Source organism: Bos taurus, chromosome 5 (assembly GCF_002263795.3).
Source record: "Bos taurus isolate L1 Dominette 01449 registration number 42190680 breed Hereford chromosome 5, ARS-UCD2.0, whole genome shotgun sequence".
Lineage (NCBI taxonomy): Eukaryota > Metazoa > Chordata > Mammalia > Artiodactyla > Bovidae > Bos > Bos taurus.
Window position 1 is genome coordinate 62756822 of NC_037332.1, and position 24936 is coordinate 62781757.

The window sequence follows — 24936 nt, forward strand, 5'->3', positions numbered from 1 at the left end:
CTCCCAAACCCTACTCTAGTTGCCACTTCCCTGCCTCATTTTAGGTGCCTTTTCCCTATTTCCTAAAGCCATGAAGGACCCAGGAGGGCTTACATGATTCTTTTCCTGCAGCTCCCTTGTTGTTGTGACTTTTCTATCGATGGTTTCGCTGACTGTAAATGGATAATGCATGTTACAGCCCTGGTGGACTGTAGCCAGGACTACAGCCCTGATGGACAGTTCTCCAGATAAGACCCCACTTCACATACCATGCTCCGTGGCAGTCAGTGAGAGCAAGTGGACATTCAGACCCTGCCTCATCTTGATTTCCCACTGCTAGACTGGCAGACCATGAGTGTGTGTACATTTGTGTGTGTGTGCACACATAAAACATGGGCTTCCCAGATGGTGCTAGAGGTAAAGAACCCGCCTACAAATGCAGGAGATGTAAGACACTTGGGTTTGATCCCTGGGTCAGGAAGATACCCTGGAGGAGGGCCTGGCAACCTACTCCAGTATTCTTGCCTGGAAAATGTCACAGACAGAGGAGCCTGGAGGGCCATAGTCCATAGGGTCGCAAAGACTCGGACAGGACTGAAGCAACTTAGTACACATGCATGCATGCGTGTAAATGCATGAGTGTGTATATAAGGGGGATGCATAAGGTCCTTGCTATATAAAGTTGCAAACACGTTTTGTATAAAGTTCTAAACATGTTTTAGCACATTTATTTTGGGAAATCAAGTGCTTAGTCCACAAATTTTTATTTTTACTGTACAAAATAGAACCTACTACAAAATAATATTTACTCCAAAATTTCATTATTTCCGGCTGTCAGTCTTTTTATAACATGACAGAGGTCCTACTAAAAAGAGTTATTTCAGTCTAATCTAAATAATTTCAGACTAATCCATATCTGAAATGTGTTTTATCTCATCTTTCATATCTTTAATCTCAGCTCGGACTGTTGTTAAATTAGATATTTTCTCTTTTAAGAAAGCAATTTCTTTCTCTCTCTGTTGTAAGTCAGTAACCAGTCTCCCAATGCGTAGTGTTAAATCATTTACCAATGGTTCCAAGCGGGAAAAATCCTTCTTTAGATTATACACCTTTGGTTTTAGATCATTTGCAAAGGTCACTGTCTTCAGGACTTTCGCTCTGTCACTTTCTAAGCTTAAAAGCCTATCTGTGTGCTTGTTGAAATCACCCTGTAGCTCAGAAAGTATCTTCTTAACAGAATTAATTCTTTGTGAATTTTCAGATGCTGTCTTTCGGAGCATTGCTGTTCGGTCAATGCTACTTGAAAGAAGGTCACCTATGTTTTTGACTGTATTTTTTTCTACTTTTTCTATTTTATTTTCCAGTTCTTGTACAGAATCTGTCAATGATGTTACATCAGTTACTAAACCTGACATACGTCGTATGTCTGTTTTTATCGTTGTAATTTTGAGACCGATATCTTTTGCCATGGAAGTTGTACTTTGGTCTGCTTTTGCAACATCTTGAGAAACAGTCGTCAGATTGTTGTTCAGTATATCCTGCTTTTCGCTTATCCTGCTGGACCAGGTTTTCACTTCATAAATTTCCTCCTGTAGATGCTTTAGATGAGTAATTATTTGAAAAGCCTTCAATTGTTCTATGATAGCTTCAGACTTCTGACACTGTAAGAAAATATAGTACCAGAATAATTAAATTGATTAAAATCTTAATGTTTAAGATACAACTTAAATTTTAGGTGTCATTTTAAACTATAAAGTTACTACTCTTCTGGAAAGCGTTTGGTAAAAGATGCATTGTGTATTGGTAATGAATAGGAAGGAAAACATTAAATTTCATGTTACTACAAATGGCATTTTCCAGTTCTTTTTGCACCTTCAGTCCTCAGTATAGAGACAGAATGAGCTCAGTGAGGGACAATGATGTTTTTTCAGTTGCTGGAGAAGAGAGGAGGAAGCCACCTGTACGTAGGTACATGTGTGTGTGTGTGTGTCATTCATTTGTGTCTGACTCTGTGACATGGACTATAGCTGGCCATGCTCCTCTGTCCATGGAATTCTCCAGGCAAGAATACTGGAATGGGTATCCATGCCTTCTCTGGGGGATCTTTCCGACCCAGGCATAGACCCCAGGTCTCCTGCCTTGCAGGCAGATTCTTTACTGTCTGAGCCTTCAGGGAAGCCCCTCCTGCAGATGAGCTGTAGTAAATTTGAGAGGTCATACACTGCAAAGAGTTGACTCATTGGAAAAGACCCTGATGCTGGGAGGGATTGGGGACAGGAGGAGAAGGGGACAACAGAGGATGAGATGGCTGGATGGCATCACTGACTCGATGCACAGGAGTTGGTGATGGATAGGGAGGCCTGGCGTGCTGTGATTCATGGGGTCGCAAAGAGTCGGACACGACTGAGTGACTGAACTGAACTGAACTGAACACTGCTGACACTATGTATAAAATAGGTAACTAATGAGAACATACCGTGCAGCACAAGGAACTGTACTTTCTACACTGTGGTGACCTTGTATGGGAAGGAAGTCCAAAGGGGAGGAAAGTGGCTGATGCATTTTGCTGTACAGTTGAAACTATCACAACTATACTATACTTCAGTAGAAATTAATTAAAAATAAATTGGGGGGATCAAAACAACATGACTTCTGAAACACAAGTTTGTTTGTAGGTATAACAAGTGCCAGAATGAAGGGACTTTATTGTTGAATTACTTTCATGAAAACTTTTTTTGGGGTATTGAACTAATTCCATTTAATTAGTGATCTCTGGAGAAGGCAATGGCGACCCACTCCAGTACGCTTGCCTGGAAAATCCCATGGATGGAGGAGCCTGGTAGGCTGCAGTCCATGGGGTCTCGAAGAGTCGGACATGACTGAGCAACTTCACTTTCACTTTTCACTTTCATGCACTGGAGAAGGAAATGGCAACCCACTCCAGTGTTCTTGCCTGGAGAATCCCAGGGATGGAGGAGCCTGGTAGGCTGCTCTCTATGGGGTCACACAGAGCCAGACACGACTAAAGCGACTTAGCAGCAGCAGCAGCAGTGATCTCTTAAGTTCCTAGTATGTTGTTAGGCATGTGAAGTCTGAGGGACATAAAGATGAGCACAGCTTCAGCTGTGGCTTCAACTCAGTTCAGTAGTTAAATAATAGAGATGGTGGATGTGTAAAAACAAAACAATAAACAAACAATTATCTCCAAGGTTCTAAAATTCCATGATTTCAAATACAAATCATTCTCACCTTTTTGGTTTTTCAATGCCATCATCCTTTCCCATCATCCATTGAAAATTGATGTCTCTAAACTGTTTTGGTTTAACTTGGACACATTAGCTGATGATCATTTTGAGCCACACAACTGCCTGGAAAAACTTCAAGTTGTTATTTTTGTTGTTGTTGTTGTGAATATGTGTTATATAGTGGTCTTGGGGAAGCTGAGTTATTTTATTGTATTTTGAATATTTGAAGTTTTGTTGCATTATGCTATTAGTTAATAAAGTTAAGAGGAAAAGGGGCAAATTAAAGTGCTGATTATGGTAATAAGATGGGTAAGTATCATGAACAATACAAAATTGAAAATTAAAACACACATGCTCAAAATCCATCCATGTTGTCATAAACGGCAGGATATCCTCCCTTCTGGTGACTGAATATATAAGTGTATTAAAGTATCATGCTGTGTACTTTAAATTTGCACAATGTTGTATGTCAAATTTATTTAATTAAAAAATAAAACACATGTCAAGCTTCAATTAAGTTTCAATCAGAAGATTAACTTATGCCTGTGTGCTGTGTGCTAAACTATGAAGAAAAAAAATTAACAAATGTAAAATACATTGTCAAAGCCTGTGTCCAAACAGATATACATTGTGATTACATTGAAAAAAGGAATTCCATTTATAACATTAAGAGTCAGTTGTTCAATTTTAGCACATTTAACTTTCAGCTTGTTTCCTAGGAAAGCATTGTTTTAAAGTGGAAATTGTCTATAGTTTCCTACTAAAAATCACAACCAGCTTCATTCAGCAACATTTACTGTGCTGATAGGTACTAGTTTGATCAACAGTTTCTGCTTTCAGGAAGTTTGTCACTTAGTTTGGGAAAGAAAAATAATGTAAATAGATTACTTAAAATTCAGAAAAAATAAGGAATAAAAACCAAATATGCAGACTGAAAATTTTTTTTTTAATATGCAGTTTAAAGTCAGCAAGTTTTTCCCAAAATAATTGTATTTCTTCGATATGTTTTTTATGAATTGTCTTTCTTAAATTGCATTTGCCTGGTTCACTCAGGTAATCTGCTAGAGTTATTTTGGTTACATTAACTTAGTTCTACTTAATGTAAATAAATACTTAGTATGCTTGGACTATTATTTTTATGGAGGCTTAAAAAAGGAGCAGTCATATAGTTGCAAAGAAATGACAAGCAGAAATGGGGCAGCGTTGGGAAGCGCAGTGCAAAATAGCCATGTAGGAGAAGGTCCTTGGGAAAATGGCGGAGGGCCAGAAGAACCCCGGCTTTGCGTGCTGCTGGCTGAAAAACATCTGCCTTTAGCTATGCTCGGCGCCAAGATTTAATAATAAACATTAAAGATGTTGCTTGAGAAAATGGGTTATGGGATAAACACATGGGTCACTTAGAACGCGCTGCCCTTGAAATATTGTTTACTGATTATGTCTTAACCCCGTGCGCGCTCTGCTGGCCATATACGCTAAGCTTTTTGTTCCTGCTTCTATAAAAAGGCTTAACTGCGGAAATAAATTTGTCAGTCCTTGCAAGAGACTGTCCGAGTGTCATTCTTTCAGGTTCATCGTTTCCAAGTCCCGGGCAGAAAACCCCCAACAGGCAGTAAAAAAGTTAATTCAAAGCCTCAATATCCCCTTTTTGCCCCATCATATATATTTGGTTCCAAAATATATTTTAAGATTTTTCTCAATAGTTTTATGCAGTATTGATTAGTGGTGGGGAAGGTGGCCCAAAGGTGTGTTTTTGTTTTTGTTTTTTTTTTATCTTGGTGAAGTTAGATTGTGAAAATGTTATAGTGGGTGTGACAGTAATGAATAGCCAGAGCTAGGAAGGAAATCAAGCAGTAATTGCAAAACCTTAAGTTTTATTTTTTAGGGGAAATTTTTGCAACAAATTATATTTGCTGAAAGAGATTCTCAAAGGTGAAAGGAGAAGGCTTACTTTCATCTATTTCATTCTAGGTTATCATTTATTAATGTATCTATTCTGGTAGAGTAGATATAACTTAACAGTATTAAACAATGAAGACATTTCAGAAAGGGCCAACTTTATTCTTAGAAGTATTAGATCATTAAGAAACTGCTAGTAAGCTTCTTTGTTTCATTTGTCAGCTTATAAAAACAGTATATTATGAACATCTATTGGTCTTCACTAAAATAGAAACTCAATACAGTATAGGAATAGCCTAGAAATTACTTCACTGAATTATGTTTATTATTATATAACGGCTTGTTTAAGCTATTTGCCTAAGATGAACAGAAGAGTTGGAGTCTATCAGCAGCTCAAAAGATTAACCCAGTAATTTAAATATTTACTAATATTCCTAGTCTTATCACATAAACAAGGTACTAAGCTAGATGCCTTGAAATTGTGGTGCTGGAGAAGACTGTTCAAAGTCCCTTGGACTGCAAGGAAATCAAATCAGTCAATCCTAAAGGAAATCAACACTGAATATTAACTGGAAGGACTATGGCTAAAGCTGAAGCTCCAAAACTTTGGCTGCCTGATAAGAAGAACCAACTCAATGGATAAGACCCTGATGCTGGGAAAGATGGAGGGCAGGAAGACAAGGGGGTGACAGAGGATGAGATGGTTAGATAGCATCACTGACTCTATGGACATCTCTGGGAGATAGTGGAGAACAGAGAAGCCTGGCCTGCTATAGTCCGTTGAATTGCTAAGAACTGGACACGACTTAGTGACTGAACAAAAAGCAGCAGCTAGATGCTGTCCTGTAATGCTAAACATTGTCTTAATCTTCAAGCCAAAGCAACATGAGTCAAGGGAATGATTTTTGGATCCAATCAGCCTTCCAAAAACTTTGCTAAAGGATTTTTGAACCATACTAAGAGACCTGGGAATTTTATTGATCTCTAGAATTTAAAACCACTTAAAGCCAGAAGGGCTTCCCAGCTGGCTGAGACAGTAAAGAATCTGCCTGCAATGCAGGAAACCCAGGTTCGACCCCTGGGTTGAGAAGATCCCCTGGAGAAGGAAATGGTGACCCACTCCAGTATTCTTGCCTGGAGGATCCCATGGATAGAGGAGCCTGGTGGGTTATGCTCCATGGGTTCATAAACGTTGGACATGACTGAGTGACTGACACTGTACACTGTAAAGCCAGAAGAGAGTTTAGAAATTATTTAGTACAATTCCCCCATTTTACAAATTAAAAAACTGAGCCCCCAGAGTGCCCCAAAACACACAGAGTTAGTGGCAAAGCCTAGATTAAAAGATTCCAGTCTAAAGTTTTTTTCTCTTCCACTGCTTTCTCAGTCTTCCTAAACATCTACTGATTCCTTCTTACACCCAAGGCCCACATAATTTTAGGTCACATTTAAAACTTTTGAGGGACTTATATCTAGTTTAATGGCAACATACTCTTGCCTGGAAAATCCCACGGACAGAGGAGCCTGGTAGGCTGCAGTTCATGAGGTCACTAAGGGTCGGACTCAACAGAGTGACTTCACTTTCACTTTTCACTTTCAAGCATTGGAAAAGGAAATGGCAACCCACTCCAGTGTTCTTGCCTGGAGAATTCCAGGGACAGAGGAGCCTGGTAGGAAGCCATCTATGGGGTCGCACAGAGTCGGACACGACTGAAGCGACTTAGCAGCAGCAGCAGCAGTAGTGGACACATTTGGCTGAATTACAGCTTTTTGAATTCTCAAGATAGTGCTACTGATAGCCGATTTCTTTTTTTCCTCCTTGGTTGAACAGCAGCAGGTACAATGGGAGGTGAGCAGCCTCTGGAGTTGGACAGACTCAGCAGCGAGACTGTAAGATTTGGAATCTTGATCTGTCTCCTCATTTGTAAAAGGGGTCTCATAGCTATCAAAGCTGTGGTGAGAATTTGCAATAACACATAGAAAGTGCCTCTCACAGGGACAGAGACAGGAACAGGGTAGGTACTCAATACGCAGAGCTGTTAGGATGATGACGGATCGTGGGCCTCCTAGCAGTGGGACACATAATAGGCTCCAGAAGGCTGGTTCTGTCTCCCTCTGCTCTGTAAAGCTGGGATGGAGCATTTTGACTTGTGTGAAATTAATAGTCCATAGCTGAACTGAAACAGATGTTGGGTGAATTTGCAGAGCACACCAAATGTGTTTGGTGAATTTGGAGCATCATTAGTTTATAATGACATCATAATAATCTTTGCTCAAGATTATAGTCATACAAAGGCCTACAATTAGATTAAAATTAAAATAATGCTATTGGGAATTCCCTGGTGGTTCAGTGGTTAGGACTCTGCACTTTCACTGCCAAGGGCACTGGTTCAATCCCTGGTCAGGGAACCAAGATTTCCCAAAAGTCACACAGTATAGCCCGCCCCTCCCCCCACTGCCCCCCCCCCCAAAACAAACCAAAAACATTAACTTTGTATCTTACAAATTTAGTTTTCTATCAAACCATACAGGCTAATAAATCAACATTTTTCATTATAAAATATAAAAATTCACCTTCAGTCAACAGCTTCTCATCTTAACACAAATTTAAGGAACTATTACTACAAATACACTTTTTTTTTGCAAACAAATAGGATTTATTACAGAGAAGGCAATGGCACCCCACTCCAGTACTCTTGCCTGGGAAATCCCGTGGACAGAGGAGCCTGGTGGGCTGCGGTCCATGGGGTCGCTAAGAGTCGGACACGACTGTGTGACTTCACTTTCACTTTTCACTTTCATGCATTGGAGAAGGAAATGGCAACCCACTCCAGTGTTCTTGCCTGGAGAATCCCAGGGACGGGGGAGCCTGGTGGGCTGCAGTCTATGGGGTTGCACAGTCGGATACAACTGAAGTGACTTAGCCGCAGCAGCAACAGCAAGATTTATTAAAGAGAAGTGCAAAGCTCTCAGCATAGACATTGAGGAGGGTAAAGAGTCCCCCCAAATTCACTTTTAAACTTAAAAAAAAAATAAGGTGCTTGTTTTGTAAGTGATTTATATGTGCTAATGAAAAAAGTGACAGTATTCTAGAAGAAACTGATATAAAATTTATTATTAATTACAAAGATACAAAAATGTGTCTCGGAACATGGTAATCTTCCTTAAAGGAAAGACTAATAATGTAGCTTAATATTTGATACATTAGGGAACCTTCTGAAATTTCAAGTATCTGTGTTAAATAAATGAATTTAAGAAACACAGGAAGACAAATTAGGTACATTTAAATCTCTATAATTACACTTTTTAATAGGAAAACACCTGAATAAAGGAATATATACATGTGTACATACATGCGCACAATATTTTCTCAAGAAATACTTGCAGAAGTGTAGCTTTCATATTCCTTGTAACTGTCACTATAGAGCTCAGTGACCACCTTATTTCCATTTTATTTTCTGTAACCATCACTATGACACATATTCTAGTTAATAATAAAGATGTATCAAATCTGGTGACACGCCAAAAAATAGGTAAATATATAAAACTGAAGAGTGCAAGAGATTATATCTGTCTTGGCAGGATGAAGGCTGAAACGAAACAGTTTTGGCTAACTTTACAATCTATTTTATGAGTGTGAAAATAAAACAAATACAATTTTCCAGTGCACACAGATAAGAATTTAGACATTCAGAAGTCAAGAAATTTAATGTTAAGATTCCAGAAATTAATGCTATGCTCCTTAATAGTAACACTCTTTCAGGCTTACTTTTCTGGCTGTCTACTATAAATCTTCCTAATCCCAATGTAGCATTCATTTGGAACTTTTCCAAAAATGTACAAATTTACATAATAAAACCACCTGACCATACCTATCTTTTGTAGCTGACTGCTTTCAAGTTCTTTGTGTTTAATTCCACTGAAATTGCATTACAAAACTGGGACTATAGTTGGTTATTGGCAAGAAGAAACAAGTAAGAACTACTTCTGTGTGCAATTTTTGAAAATTAACTCAATTTTCAACTCCAACCTTGGACACTTTTTTTTCAGTTTCTTTCTTTCTTGAAGGATAATTGCTTTACAGAATTTTGTAAAGGTTTTCTGTCAAACCTCAACATGAATCAGCCATAGGTCTTGATACATCAGTTTACCAATAAAAGTCTTATATGCCCCCCGAAACCTGTACATTTCTGATTATCATTATTGAAAAAATCTGTCTAGGCCTCCCCTTAATTTCACCTCAATATTCCATGTTTTATTCCTTGTGACTCTATTATATAATTTTGTGTAAATTAAAATTTTGTGTATGCTGTACAGTAGAAACTGACACAACATTATAAAGCAACTGTACTCCAATAAAGATTAATTTAAATATAAAATAAAAAAATAAAATCACTGCGTGAAACAAATTTGGTTGGGTGATTGGTTTGGGGACTCTAAAATAATGACATACTTTTAATTACCATAATTACCACATTATTTCTCACTATGCTGCTTTTTCCTCTTTAAAATATGCCACAGGTTTATTGGTATATTTTTATTATAAGTAATTTATCTAATAATCATGTACTGAGCAAACTCAAGAGTCTGTAACACAGTTAGAACCTTAAAAAAAATAAAGATATACAAAAATGTTCCCAAAGTCCATGCTTCAAAGGATCCACACTTAGTTCAAAGGGAAATTCTTCAAAAAGAACATGTTTACTCTTTTTTAACAAAGTTCTAACAAAATAAGTTCTTATAATTATCCGTAACAGTTTAGAACCTTAACAAAAAGTAAAAATGTTTCCCAGGCTCCTCAGTTTCCAAAAAGTGCATAATCAATTCATTGCAAAGCACCCCAGGCATGTTTTATTTTGGATAAAATTGTCTGGATTCTTAGCCTGCAGTAAACTGCGACAGAAATGAAGAACTGGCGGAGGCAAACACATTACTGATCAACCTGATGGTAAGATCAGGTCAATGCAACACTTTTTTAGGTGACAGAAAAGGTATAAGGGAGAGACATTAAGATTTGAAAAATAGCAAACTGAGGTCATTGAGTAAGGAGATGAACACCTCTCATTAGCTCCTAGGAACATTAATATATTTGGGTTCAATATAACAGATGAAATTCAAAATAATGTCCGTTAACTATTAGAAAGGGGATTCCCAAATGGTGCTAGAGGTAAAGAATCTGCCTTCCAAAGAAGGAAGCACAAGAGACTCAGGTTCCATCTCTGGGTCAGGAAGATTCCCTGGAATAGGAAATGGCAACCTGCTCCGGCATTCTTGCCTGGAAAACTCCACGGAAAGAGAAGCCTGGTGGGCTACGGACCATGGGGCCACAGAGATTTGGACACATCTGAGAGACTGAGCAGACACACAATTACCAGAAAAACATTTAAAAACATTAAGTATATACTTCAAAAAAGCAGAGAAACATTTTTAAAATATCTCTATTTAAAATGGTTAAAATGAAAAGTTTTATTGCTTAAAAAAAGATAAGGTTTGATTATTTGGATAATCCATTTTTTGTGGTATCTCACTTACGTTCTAATAATTTAGGATGAAGTGAGGCATATGGAAATAACTCAAAAGCCTGGAGCTAATCAGCTTGTGCATAATGGTGTGGTTCATCCGAATAAATGCAGTGCATTTAGAAATCACTATCGATTTCTTTATTTTCTAGATTATATTCTTCTGGAGTCCCCTTTTCTCTTGTGCTTGAATATACTATAAAATCGTGAACTTTTCCTTTGAGAACATCCAGGTCATTCTGCATCTTTAATATGCTATTGTCATACTGAATTCCTTCTAGGGTCTTCTGCATCTCCATGATTTCAGATACTGCTTTCAGCATATCATCTTCCATGTTAAACATCTGAAGGGTCAGGTCTTCCATTTTCTTTTCTGTCCCGATCAGATCCTGAGAGACTCTCAGAACAGAGCGAACAGCACTTTCAATTGTCGGCAAATGTGTCTTGCATTCTTCAACTTTAGGTTCGTAGCTGGAGAGTTTGTTAGTTAGGTCTTCATCTCTGGCAAAGAGAGCATGCTGCTCCTCCTCTAACTTCTCCACCGCTTTTGTGTCAGAGCCAAGCTGCTCCTCTACTCGCAGAAGATCCTCTTCTTCTTGTCTCTGTATAGTTCTAATATTTCTTACTGTGCTATCTTCCAAATCTTTTAGCCTTTCAGTGAGCAATTTTATTTCCTGTTCAGCTGAGTTAATTTGGACAGTGACTTGAGAATGTATATGTTTTGATTCTGATTTGAAAACGTCTGTATTAACATTCATTTCTTCTAGGCTTCTCTTCCAGAAATCTGTAACATTCTGGAATTTCTCATTAAGGCTTTTCATCTTTTGGGTGAGCATCTCTTCACTGGTTTGAATGTCATGCATGATTCTTTGGAGGGTGGCTACTTCCTGCTCAAACTGGGTCACCAAAGACATGGAGGATGTAGCTTCCTGCAGGATACTTTCAGTAGAGGCAAGCTGCATTTATAACACAAAACAATTCCCAAGGCTACTTAATAACTTTTATATTAGGGAAACATACTTTAGCAACAATGTGCCAAGTTCAAGTTCTGAAGATGTCTAAAATATCCAAGTACATCAGAATCATGCAGACAAAAATAATAATTACTTAATAGTTTTTTAAAAAACATTTAAAACACATTTAATAGATTAGGGCTATGGTATAAAAATACAGCTGTTTCTCATCCCTTGGTATGCACCTGTGTGGGATTGGTTTCCCTGTGGATACTGAAATCCATGGATGCTCAAATCCCTCATATAAAACACTGTAAAAGGGCACAGTGTTTGCATATTATAAACTAAATCATCTCTACTTATAATTCCTAATACAATGCAAATGACATGTCAAGAGTTGCCAGTGAATGGCAAATTCAGATTTTGTTTTCTTAAACTTTCTGGATGTTTTCAAGTATTTTTTGATACACGATTGAACACTTGGATGCAGAACCTATGGATATGGAGGGCAAACTATAAACACTGGAACTTCTAATCCTCAATATTGATTATTTGTGCACTTTCAAATATTCCAAATAATGTTAAAGAAGCCTGAAATATATCACATGTCCTTCTTTTTTGATTCCAATGTAAGTCAACTTAATTGTCATTTTAAGAGTTACTTGGCTTTTTAGAAACTGATTTAGTTATAAAATTTGTTAACTTTACTAAGTTATATGACTCCTGAAGACTTCCTGCCTGAAAAGAAATTTGTTGACTGAGTTTTTGCAGAAAAGGTACCAGAATCAGATCTTATAGCTATCACAAAGGCAAAAAGTGAATTAAAAGATCAGTTTACAGAGACAACTCATGTCAAATAGTAAAGTGTTCTAAGTATCTAAAAATTATGGTAAACAGCAAATATCTAAAAGTATAAATATCTAAATATCTATAAATTATGGTAAGCTCCTGGCATCTCCTAATATGTCCAGAATATAGAAGGACCAGGTTGAAGACCTCTTTCTTAGTCTACCCTCACACAGGTAACAGCCTTAGAGACTACAGGAAGGCCTGGAAACAATCCTTAGTTTAGCAAATATCTGCAGCATTATGTTAAAGTCATAGCACTGTACAAGACACAGTTCTGCCCTTGCACAGTTTAGTTTAATTGCAGAGAAAGTGAAGTTTACATGTGCTTAACAGGGAAAAAGTAATGGAAGCAATTACATAGGGTGTCCAAACCGAACTTCAATGACCAAGGACAATATTATAGAAATAATATCTGATACGTGCTTCTAGTTACTTCCTCTAAATCATCCTACATACTACAGCCAGATTTAGGATTTTAAAAACTGCTGTGTACATCATGTGTGTGTGTGTTAGTTGCTTAGTTATGCCTGACTCTTTGTGACCCCATGGACTGTAGCATGCCAGGCTCTTTTGTCCATGGAATTCTCCAGGCAAGAATACTGGAGTGGGTTGCCATTTTCTTCTCCAAATGTACATCATGCTGCTGCTGCTAAGTCACTTCAGTCGTGTCCGACTCTGTGCGACCCCATAGACGGCAGTCCACCAGGCTCCCCCGTCCCTGGGATTCTCCAGGCAAGAACACTGGAGTGGGTTGCCATTGCCTTCTCTGGATGTACATCATGGTACAACATTAAAAAAACCTTACTACTTCTTCATACTCCTAGGAGAAAGTGCCAAATTCTATAACCCCTCTATATGCTATTTTCCTTCCACTTTGCCTAGCTAAGTTCTTTCCTTTGTTCAAGACTCAGGCCAGGCCTCAGCTCCTCCTTCATGGCCCTCACTCTGAGAGCCTGAACTCCTGTAGCACCTATTGTATTACATATTTACCACTTATTTGGCACTTAGCACATATAACTCAAGAATTCTTGAGTGTTCACTCTATACCAGACTTGAGCTAGACACTGAATATAAAAATATAGACAAAGTACAGTCCTTGACTTCACAATTTGATAGGGGAGATAGCGTTTTGGATCTTCTATGTCATGTATTCTGGATCCCTAATAAGATGTACTGAGTATACTCTGTTTCACTATTAGGAACTAAGGATACAGAGAAAAAAGACAGCATTTGCTCTAAGGAGCAGTGAAGAAGACAAATGAATTAACAACAACAATAAAAATCACAGTAGATGATTATTTGTGTCATGCCAGAATTAGCACGGGGAGAAGGCATGCTTAGAGGAGAAATCAGAAGTCTGGAGGAAATGAAGAAGTTTAGACTCTCAAATCTGACTCTAATAGGCTGATAAACTAAACAGGTGAAGCTATGAAAGTTTCTAAATTCCTTAGAGGAAGAGACCACGTCTTATGCCTTTTTGTACTGCTCATGTCTCAGGGTCTAAAGAACACGTTTTTTGATGTTTAGGAGGAAAAACGTCCAGGAAACCTGGGTCTACCCCAGTGGTCTACCCCAGTCAGGACCTGAAGCAGTTCCAGGTGATAGTTCTAGGTGACTGTTTGATTGTTCCCAAACAATGCATGAACAGTGTCATTCTGAAACCTTGTTTAAGAACTATTTTTAATGTACATATGTAGACATAATGCAAGTTCCTTTAAAAAGCAGTTCTGAGAAATACTTGTACATTGTTAACAGTATTATGTTTAGTTATCTTCTTAGCAGCACTTTGAAGAGACAAGCTTATCTTCATCCAAGGTAATTTCTTGTTTGGGCTTCCCAGGTAGAGTTAGTGGTAAAGAACCCTGCCTGACAATGCAGGAGACATAAGAGACACTGTTTCAATCCATGTGTCGGGAAGTTCACACAGAGGAGGACATGGCAACCCACTCCAGTATTCTTGCCTGGAGAATCCCATGGACAGGGGAACCTGGCGGGCTATATAGTCAATAGGGTCACAAAGAGTTGGACACGACTGAAGTGACTTTGTACACATGCAAGATAATTTCCTGTTTAGGCTGTTCACCAGAGTTTCACTATAACCTGGAGGCAGTATAACCCAGGAGACCCAAGGACAAGATCAACTTTTCAGGATAATAAAGGTTTCAAGATTTAATGTGCAATTAATGAGTGACTGGTGCTCACACCAGTCATGTCTGACTCTTTCCACCCCTATGAACTGTAGCCCACCAGGCTCCTCTGTCCATGGGATTTTCCTGGCAAGAATACTGGAGTGGGTTGCTGCATTTCCTGTATCACAGGCAGATTCCTTACCGCTGAGCCACCGGGGAAGTCCTGGAACTCCACAATAGTTAGCATTTATGGGCTGTGAATATATTTTAATAGTTTTTCATTTTTTAAAAAAGTTAAATTCTTAAATTTATTACTGCTTGAAAGTTTTCAAAGAGTTTGCATGTATATTGTATCTCATTTGATTTTAATAAAAGTTTTGTTACTCTCATTTAACAAGTGATGAAATAGAGGGCAAGAGAAGTTAAAGTGATTTTTCCCAGGTCACACAGTTTTGTGAGAGCCCACATCTAGCTGTTTTCCCTCCTACTGTATTAAGCTGGCCTTTAAGGGCCTGCTTTGTAAAGAGGCAGCTATTGTTAAATTACTCCTAGGGCAGATTGGGAAAGAGCTATGTGAAGATGGAATATTTCTTGAATCCTAGGGTGATATTTTAAATATGTTTCAAAAGCATTTATTTATTTACTTTTAATTGAAGTATAATTGATTTACAATTTTATATTAGTTTCACGTGTACAACATAGTGATTCAATATTTTTATAGATTATACTCCACTTGAAGTTATTACAAAGTAATGGCTCTATTTCCCTGTGCTGTAAAATATATTCTTGTTGCTTAAAAAATCTTTTTAATTGCTGCCAAATTTTTTCATTTAAAAAGGAAACTTTGGGACTTCTCTGGCAGTTAAGACTCTGAGCTTCCACGGCAGGGAGCAAGGGTTCAATCTTGGTCAGTAAATGAAGATCCTGCATGCTGTGTGACATGGCTGAAAAAAAAGAAATCTTTCTTCAGTAGCATTTAAGTACATGAAGTTTCTATTTCCTGGAATTTTTCTATCATGTTTGCTCTGATTAGAGGGCCCTAGATAACTATTTTGGAGAAGGCAATGGCACCCCACTCCAGTACTCTTGCCTGGGAGATCCCATGGACGGAGGAGCCTGGTGGGCTGCAGTCCATGGGGTTGCTAAGAATCGGACACAACTGAGCGACTTCACTTTCACTTTTCACTTTCATGCATTGGAGAAGGCAATGGCAACCCACTCCAGTGTTCTTGCCTGGAGAATCCCAGGGATGGGGGAGCCTGGTGGGCTGCCGCCTATGGGGTCGCACAGAGTCGGACAAGACTGAAGTGACTTAGCAGCAGCAGCAGCAGCAAATAACTATAATCAGATTTCATCTTGAGCTCTAGGTCAAAATACAAACTCTTGCAACACCTTTCCAGAGGCCCCTAAACTCATGCTCCATGCAATTCACTGGCATGTGTGAAGGATAATTTTCATCCACGATTCTTTTCTGCTGGGGGATTTTAGGCTCCTTCTGTGCATCAGGCGGCAGGAACTTAGGCCATCTATTTAATTTCTAATTTTTGCAACATCCTTGCTTACCCTGGTGCCAAACACAAGTCCTTTTCTACCTTATGACAGGAATAAAGGTTTAGTGAATGAATAAATGAGAAAAGCAAGCCATACTTCCCAATGACAGCTTGGTCCCTGGTAGCCAGACAAGGCCCACCTGATGCCTTTACTGGTTGCACCTGCCCCTCTTTTGAGACAACTAGGTAGTAAAAAATTTTTTTATTTGTCTCACGTTTCTAAAAATCACAGTAATAATGCATTTGCATTTACAGCTTGAAGAACTACAACATAGATTTGGATTTTAATTTTCATTTGGCTATAATTAATATTTATTTTAGGTTTGTTGTTGTTTAGTCACTAAGTTGTGTCCGACTCTTTTGTGACCTCATGAGCTGTAGCCTGCCAGGCTCCTCTGTCCATGGCATCTCCCAGGCAAGAATACTGGAGTGGGTTGCCATTTCCTACTCCATGGAACCTTCCTGACCCAGAGATAGAACCCGCGTCTCCTGAATTGCAGGCAGACTCTTTACCAGCTGAGCCACTGGGGAAGCCCCTTGTTTTTAGGTTAGTCATTCTTATATGCATATGAATATGTATATACTTACCAAGTAGAAATAAAACAAAAACCAGTGGATCTTTGCCCAACAAAAGCTACTCCTATTCTAAGTTTATACCTAAAAATCAATTATATTTTCAGCGCCCTAAACACTTGATATTTAAATAGAAAGTTGAGGTCACATCAATATAAGAAGATTGGTCCTTTTAAACAATAACAGTTGTTATATATTAAGAAAAGTCTTGTCCTTTCAAAATGTAATCTAAAGTTAGCTTAGACTGAAGGGAGAATGTGAAGAAGCAGGAAAAACAGCAACGGTTAAAGTACTAATGGTCTAAAAGGCAGGAAGAAAGAATTTATGAATGGGGTAGAAGGGTGGCAATGGGGAAGAAAAATGGTAAAATCTCTCCAAATATGTCAATTAATAATTACCTTTTCTGAAATTAAACTGATTTTACTTTGAAGCCCTTGGAATTCACTGGTTTCCATCTTCAGTAACTGGTATTGGTTTTCCACCTTTGCAAACTTTTCTGACTGCTGAAATACAAACCTAGAAAAGGTAAAAAAAAAGTCATTACTTTCTAATTCATACCCACTAAAGTCTGAATGTTAAAGCAGTATTTCTGTCCACTTCTGGTAAGGACAACATAAATTCTGGTATAGGTAGTTTATTTCAACAAACATGAGTTTATTTCAGCAAACATTGGGAGAGCTTGATGTGTAGTTGGGTACTGGTTTAATTGTACATGTAAATAAGAGTGAAACACTGCCCTTCTTCAAGTTTACAGCTCAGTAAGTGAGATAGGGAAACATCTGTAATAGAAATTACACGCAAGAAACATTTGGAAGAAAGAAATAATGAATTATTTAGAGTGAGATATGTGGTCTCTACTGTTTTTTCAAGGCGATATTTGAGTAATATCTAGAAAATAAGTGTTTTACACTGAGATGTAGGAGAAGCAAAAGTTATCTAAGTTAAAAAAGGATTTTAAAATAAAACTATAGGAGAAGAGAAAAAAAGCAGTGGAGTGGAAGAAAGAGGTGATGATTATTAGAAGTCAAAATATATCAGGAGTCAAAACTGAAAACAGGAATCATTGTCCATATGACAATAGAACACATAGGCTTTTCAAGGTGTATAATATGTGCAGTTGATTATACTCTAAATTATGAGCTGCAAGTGTCCTTTAGATGCCAATCTAAAATTGGAATGTATTCTCCATCTGGTAAAGGGTAGAAGCACAAAAAAACTATCCCAATCTTAAAAACAATAAATAATCTTTTGTTTGTAAGGACTTGAAATGACCAGACACAAAAGGAATGTTTTGGATCTAGCACCATTTTGGTTAAGCTATTTTGACTCATTTCTTTGGGCCCAGAAAAAGTAGCAGCTAAAATTCTTTGTGTATTTATTGTTATCAAATCACCAACTCAATGGACATGAGTCTGAGCAAGCTCCAGGAGTTGGGGATGGATGGGGAAACCTGGCAAGCTACAGTCCATGGGGTCGCAGAGTCGGGCATAAATCTGAACTGAACTGAGTCATCAAAAAGCAGTGGCACAGGGAATTCCCTAGTGGTCCAGTAGTTAGGACTCAGTGCTCTACTGCTGAGACCCCGGGTTCAATCCCTGGTTGGGGAAGTAAGATCTCAAAAGCGGCAAACCCTGTGGTGTGGCAAAATAAAAAAGCAGTGGAGCAAAACCATAGGAACTGGAAGTGAAGTGACAGTCGCTCAGTCATGACCAATTCCTCGTGACCCAGGCCAGAATACTGGAGTGAGTAGCTGTTCCTTTCTCCAGGGAATCTTCCCAACCCAGGGATCAAACTCAGGTGTCCCACACTGCGCACAGATTCTTTACCAGGTGAGCCACAAGTGAAGCCCAGTAGGAACTGGAGGAGTGACTTAATCAGAGTATGTGGGTTGGTGGTTCAAAGTGCATTTAAAGCTGCACCTGGCAGCTTTAAAAATGTGTAATGTCTAGCTCCTACCACAGAAATTCAGACTTAGTTGATTTGGGATGTGACTTAGACATTATAAATTTTCAAACCTCCCAGCCAAGTTGAGAATGACTAATTGACACTATTGTAAAAACAGTGGAAGACAGAGTGAAAGACAAACATTTAAAGATTCCGAAACTCAATGGAGAGGTGAAAGAGTTCTGAGTTTTGTGAGTCAAACTCAGTCATCATTAGGCTGTTGCTTAAAACTGTACAAAACTAAAATGGATTTTTTGTGTTTTTAAACAAGTGTTTACAATGTTGAATGAAATAAATTTCTTTTGATAACGGCAAATATTTATCCTGAAATAAGTGATTTAAGTAAGTAAGCCCAGGTTGCATAATTAGTACAGATTGACTTCTCCTGTGTGTTAATATGAACTTTTAAACAAAACTTCTAGTTGTTAGAAAACACTATTATCCTAATTTCAAAGCTCTTTTCTGATTGGCTATTTCATTGTTGGCTTTTAAGAGACCAGTAGACAGAGGGGAAGAACAAAGACCACTCTAAAGAAAAGCCTAATTTCAGGAATTGGTTTTATCATCCATTACTCCACAGTGTTAACTCATGGATTTGTTCTATAGATCAATATGTTCACTTAGAATAAAATCATTATAGAGGGAACTTTTTGTGAAGGTTGATCCATTAAAATTCATTACAGGACTTCTCATTTTATTTAATCTTTTTAATGTTATCTCTGCACGTCTCAAAATCTCAAATATTAAGCAAAAACTTAAAGAAAACTTTATTATATGAGTGATCATTTCTGATAATTTGCTGTTTTTTTTTCATAGTTAAATTCTCACCAAAATGGAAAAAAAATTCACCATTTCTACATATGAATAATGCATGTAAGAAAAAACAGGTATAAAGTTTATTTAGTGTGTAATGAAAATAATCAACAGTGGTCTGTATGATGCTGAGTTAAAATATATTTCTTTTTTGGCCACATCCCATGGCATGAGGGATCTTAGTTCCCCAACCAGGGATGAACCTGAGCCCCCTATAGTGGAAGCGCAAAGCCCTAACCACTGGACCACCAGGGAATTCCCGGTTTTTCACTTAGAAGTGCCAGACACTATTCTAAGAGCTTTATAAATATTAACTCATTTAACATTAAGGAAGAGGATGATTTTCTAGAAGCCAAAAATGTACACTGAGAGAAGGTGGTTTCAATTCTGAAACAGTAATTTTTGAAACTGGCATCCGGATTAGTGCCCAAGGTGCTTTGTTTTGTTTTAGGGATTTTCAAACAGGAGCAGTTCAAAACCTCCTTACTCCCATCTTCCTTCCCTTAGATAAGACAACAGGGTCTGCTAAGGGCTAGGAGAAGAAAGAAAATGATTATACACAATTCTGGGCTAGGGATTTCTATTTCTAGAATCTTGGCCTGTTTGTGGATTAATACTAAAGGTGGACAGCATATCATACTGGTTGAATGTGAAGCTGGGCAACTTTGGCTCTGCTATTTGCTAGCTGTACAATCACCCTGGGCAAGTTATTTAACTTACCTTTGCTAGTTTCCTCATCTGTAAAGTGGGGATTAGGGTGTGGTAGAGATTAAATAGGTTTGTATTTATAAAGTTCTTACAGTTCCTGAAACATAAAACATCAACTCTTCTCTTTAAGTACCTTGACTTTTTCTTTTGAATTACTTTCTGCACCTGTGTTTCCCATCTTCAGACAAGCCGAGAGTGGTAAAATAGATCAGGGCTCTCTTCTACTTACACTTGATATCATTAGAAGCTCCAGGTCTGTTTGAAGCAGCCTTGGGTTTACAGCCAACAAAGGATGGAATGAATGGATGAGATCCATGAAAAGGAAGCACTCTCTTACCCTATGTTTTGCGGCCTCTTTTCACTATCATAGTTAAGGATTTTATTTTATTTTTTATCTTTTTTTTTTTAGTTAAGGATTTTAAAGGTATGGATATAGAGAAAAAGGCCCTAGATGAACTGGTTACCTTAGTGTGAAAGTGAAAGTGAAGTCGCTCAGTCGTGTCCGACTCTTTGCGACCGGTGGACTGTAGCCCACCAAGCTCCTCCGTCCATGGGATTCTCCAGGCAAGAATACTGGAGTGGGTTGCCATTTCCTTCTCCTACCTTAGTATAGGCCTTAACAAAAAGAATCTTTCTGAGGTGGATGAAACTGGAGCCTATTATACAGAGTGAAGTAAGCCAGAAGGAAAAACACCAATACAGTCTACTAACGCATATATATGGAATTTAGAAAGATGGTAACAATAACCCTGTGTACGAGACAGCAAAAGCGACACTGATGTATGGAACAGTCTTATGGACTCTGTGGGAGAGGGAGAGGGTGGGAAGATTTGGGAGAATGGCATTGAAACATGTAAAATATCATGTATGAAACGAGACGCCAGTCCAGGTTCGATGCACGATACTGGATGCTTGGGGCTAGTGCACTGGGACGACCCAGAGGGATGGTATGGGGAGGGAGGAGGGAGGAGGGTTCAGGATGGGGAGCACATGTATACCTGTGATGGACAACCCACAAGAAGCTATTATCATGAACCCTCCCAAGCAAGGGAGTTCCAGGGCCACTACTACGGTCAGTACCCATTTGGCCGTGTTTCATATCACCACTTCATTTTTAACACAATATTGAAAGTTCAGGAAAACAATGACCATATTCCATTAAAAAAAATCAAGACAATTAAAGGATACCTCTCTGTCTTTTAAACTCTACTAATGACAACAAAAGCTGAAAAATGGAGTTAGCCAAGATTTTGCTGCATAAATGATTTATAAAGTTGTATTAGTTGATAGAGGAAAAAAAATCCTGAATTATCTGATTGTTGAAAGAGCTTTTGACTTTTGATACATAATTATCACAAATGCTATGGCAAACTTTTATAAAAGCAATTAGAGAATCTGTTTAAATTTCCAGAAGAAACCTAAAATTCTACAATGGAACTTCTAGGTGACTAAATTTCTGTGTAGTAAGATAAGCTTTTAAGACTTTGTGTCTTGTTTAGTAACTTCATAACCTTTAAAAACTTTTTGAAAGCATAATGTTTTCAATACTCTTATCTGGAAAATTTCCTTAAAGAATTTATAAATGAGGTATGCAAACCCAACATTCAGGCCCTACTGCTGCTGCTGCTGCTGCTAAGTCACGTCAGTCGTATCCGACTCTGTGCGACCCCATATACGGCAGCCCAACAGGCTCCTCTGTCCTTGGGATTCTCCAGGAAAGAATACTGGAGTGGGTTGCCATTTCCTTCTCCAATGCATGAAAGTGAAAAGTGAAAGGGAAGTCACTCAGTCATGTCCGACTCTTCTCGACCCCATGGACTGTATGTAGCCTACCAGACTCCTCTGTCCATGGGATTCTCCAGGCAAGAGTACTGGAGTGGGGTGCCATTGCCTTCTCCGTCAGGCCCTACAGTCCTGAGCAACTCTTATCTCCATCTTATTGTTAAGCTGACATCAGCACTTCATTTAACTGAGAAATGTTTAAGTACCACCATTTTATTATGCATTGTCTCTGTTTATTTTCCAAACAAGGATCCGAAGACTAAAGGTTTGAAGATACTGAAATAGTGACGCCTTGAAATCCTCCTCGGACAGTGGAAGGGGTCAAATCTCTGCCCTAACTTAGACTCACTCCTAAGCTGTATTTAGGCACACATATTCAATTTTGTATTTAAATAACGAGGACAGTGTCAGTACAGTAAGCATTTTCAATAGAACGATCTTTAGATGCTAATCCTAGTGGTAAAAATGTCAGTGGCTTAGTTATAATTCCAGTGTGCTTTTTAGTATTTTCAGATTCTAAATATTTTTAGAAAATTCTTCCTAATGTCTTAATAATTTGTTATTCCCAAATTCATCACGAATAGCTATTTGCTATAGTGACTGAATTTATACTTTAACTCTTGTGGCAAAAGATTTCACCAGAGCAATAACATTCATTGAATTTGCCCATTTTAGAAATAATCTTTGAGCATTGTTTTATTATGTTGCAGACACAGTTCAAATAAAATCTTCCTACTTGAATATAACTTGTTTCTTTATTGTAGGCACTAACAGTAAATTCCTGAGCTGAAGTGTCTGCTTTTCAAAAGCTTTTTCCTTTATAGATTCCTATTAGTGTGCCTTCCCAGGATAGTAACTAAATTATTGAAAAGCTGAACATTTTCTGAAGTAATTTATCTCATATGAATATGAATCTCTGGATAGTTAATAAGAATTAATGAATTCAGTAACTAAAACCAGTTGTATTAGGTTCCAGAAAGAAGCAACCTATGTATCTTAGCCTACTAAGTTCTAGTTCTGAGCAACTTTGCCAGCAGTTTTTGATTTACCCAAATAAACTCATGCATTTTAAGACATAAAACCAGTTTATTTAAAATAGTAAATTCTGTACATTTAAGATCAAAATATTCTACAAACAAATATATTAGTAAGATAATTTATCTCTTTGAAGAGAATATTTATAATCAACATTTCACTTTATTGTATTAGTAACATTTTATTGACTTCGACTCAGGATGAGTGATTAGTATACTTCAAAATTTACTAGCATCAAAAATAATCTAGACGAAAGGACATCTGGGGTCGCTTCTAGAATCCAATTACTCTTGAACACGAGTAACTATCTTTTAAATACTTCAAAAATCGGTGGAAAATGGAGGGAAACTCTAAAGCATCAGTCTCGTTATTAAAGTGAAAGAGGTTAATCCTAAAAGATATGGTTGAGGAAAATAAGTTGGTTGTAAGGTTATTTCTTTATATTCATTTTTCCTATGACATCAATATATCGCTATTTGCTTGGTTTAAAAACTATATATATGTACTTTTAGGTGAACACAATTTCTATACTTTTGTAGTTTTCCAATACTAAAATTCAATCTGTAACAGGAATAGACTTTGAACGCATGCACATTGATTCAAATGTGAGCACTCCTCCAAAATTTGGTATCAAGAACTTTGGTTCTTTAAGATCATAATGAATTTTTTTTTCAAGTTGTAAACTTTGCCACAAGGCATTGATGGGGTGGGGCAAATTTGTCCCAAATGCACAGTGAACAGGAAGTAACGTGTTATAAAAACGGGAACGCTTCAGTCGTGAAGAATGCGCTTAATGAAGTTTGGCCGAATGTACGTTTCTTAATGGTCAAAGTGAGTCAAAGTGTTAGTCGCTCAGTTGTGTCCGACTCTTTGGGACCCCACGGACTGTAGCCCACCAGGTTCCTCTGTCCACGGGATTCTCCAGGCAAGAATACTGGAGTGGGTTGCCATTCCTTTCTCCAGGGGATCTTCCCAACCCAGGTCTCCTACACTACTGGCAGATTCTTTACCATCTGAACCACTAGGGAAGCCCCTTAATGGCTGCCTCATTCCCAAATACTAGCCTCAACTCCAGTTGGGCGATCAGGCACTCAGGCAGTACAAGAAATGAGCGAAAGGGAAAATAAAAGCTGGGTCGTCCCTTCTTTGGGGTTGATGCAGAGAAACAGAAGCGGCAAGTTTGGGAGCTGGAGGTCAGCAGGATGCCGAGCAGTGCGGGGCTGGGGCAGAGGCGGGAGCCCAAGGAGAGGGCAAGCACGGGAGGCCAGACACGGCCCAGCGGCCTCAGACCACTTACCAGGCCAGGCCCAGGCACGTCCCCAGCGACAGCAGGCTCACGCCGGTCCGGGGGTCGGCCCAGCCCCTGCCTCCACCACCCCGAGCTTCGGGACTCTTCCCGCCCTCGTTCCGCTTCCCAGGCTCCGCCGGGGCTCCCTTCGTCCCCGACTTCTTCCGGCTTTTCACCTCGGACATGTCTGGAGGTCCCCAGGAAAAACAGAGGGACGCCTCTACAACCTTGGGTAGCGGGACGTGGCCGCCTCAGCCTCTGCGTGAAGGCTCGGCGCTGACCGCGCCCCCTTCTAGACTTGGCACCGCCCAGAAGCCAGCCCCCTTTCCCTCCCTCCCGGCCAACAACTCGCTGCTCCACAGCGTCTCCCAGCCACCCGCTATCGAGTCCCTTCAGGTGGAAAGTGAAAAGTGACGTGGCTCAGTCGTGTCCCACTCTTTGTAACCCCATGGACTGTAGCCTACCACGCTTCTCTGTCCATGGGATTTTCCAGCCAAGACTACCAGAGTGGGTTGCCATTTCCTTCTCCAAGAGATCTTTCCGACCCACGGATCGAACCTGGGTCTCCTGCATTGTAGGCAGACGCTTTACCGTCTGAGCCACCAGGGAAGTCAGGTGGGTTAGGGGGCATCCCTACGTCGCCAAACCCCTGCTTTAGGAATGCAAGCCTGAG

General features: G+C 38.9%; 1 protein-coding gene across 2 annotated transcripts; it reads right to left on the reverse strand.

Moving 5' to 3' along the window:
• Positions 1-691: 691 nt before the first annotated feature.
• On the reverse strand, positions 692-24542 carry IKBIP (IKBKB interacting protein). Of its 2 annotated transcripts, none has more exons than NM_001081736.2 (3): positions 24273-24525; positions 17092-17209; positions 692-1640 (listed from the first exon to the last, which is right to left on the reverse strand). In NM_001081736.2, exons 1-3 carry the CDS (start codon positions 24446-24448, stop codon positions 885-887), a joined length of 1050 nt encoding a protein of 349 aa, NP_001075205.1. In that variant the 5' UTR covers positions 24449-24525; the 3' UTR covers positions 692-884. The 2 variants fall into 2 exon arrangements, with proteins under 2 accessions (NP_001075205.1, XP_005206722.1); XM_005206665.5 differs by lacking the exon at positions 692-1640 and adding an exon at positions 8208-11595 and having other exon boundaries at positions 24273-24542.
• Positions 24543-24936: the final 394 nt, after the last annotated feature.

Coding starts and splice junctions, on each gene's coding strand:
- IKBIP (XM_005206665.5), bottom strand. CDS start 24,448: ATGTCCGAGGTGAAAAGCCGGAAGAAGTCGGGGACGAAGGGAGCCCCG. Junction 17,210..24,272: donor ACGTGCCTGGGCCTGGCCTG/GTAAGTGGTCTG, acceptor TACCTTTTCTAG/GTTTGTATTTCAGCAGTCAG. Junction 11,596..17,091: donor TCAGTTTAATTTCAGAAAAG/GTAATTATTAAT, acceptor TTATAAATGCAG/CTTGCCTCTACTGAAAGTAT.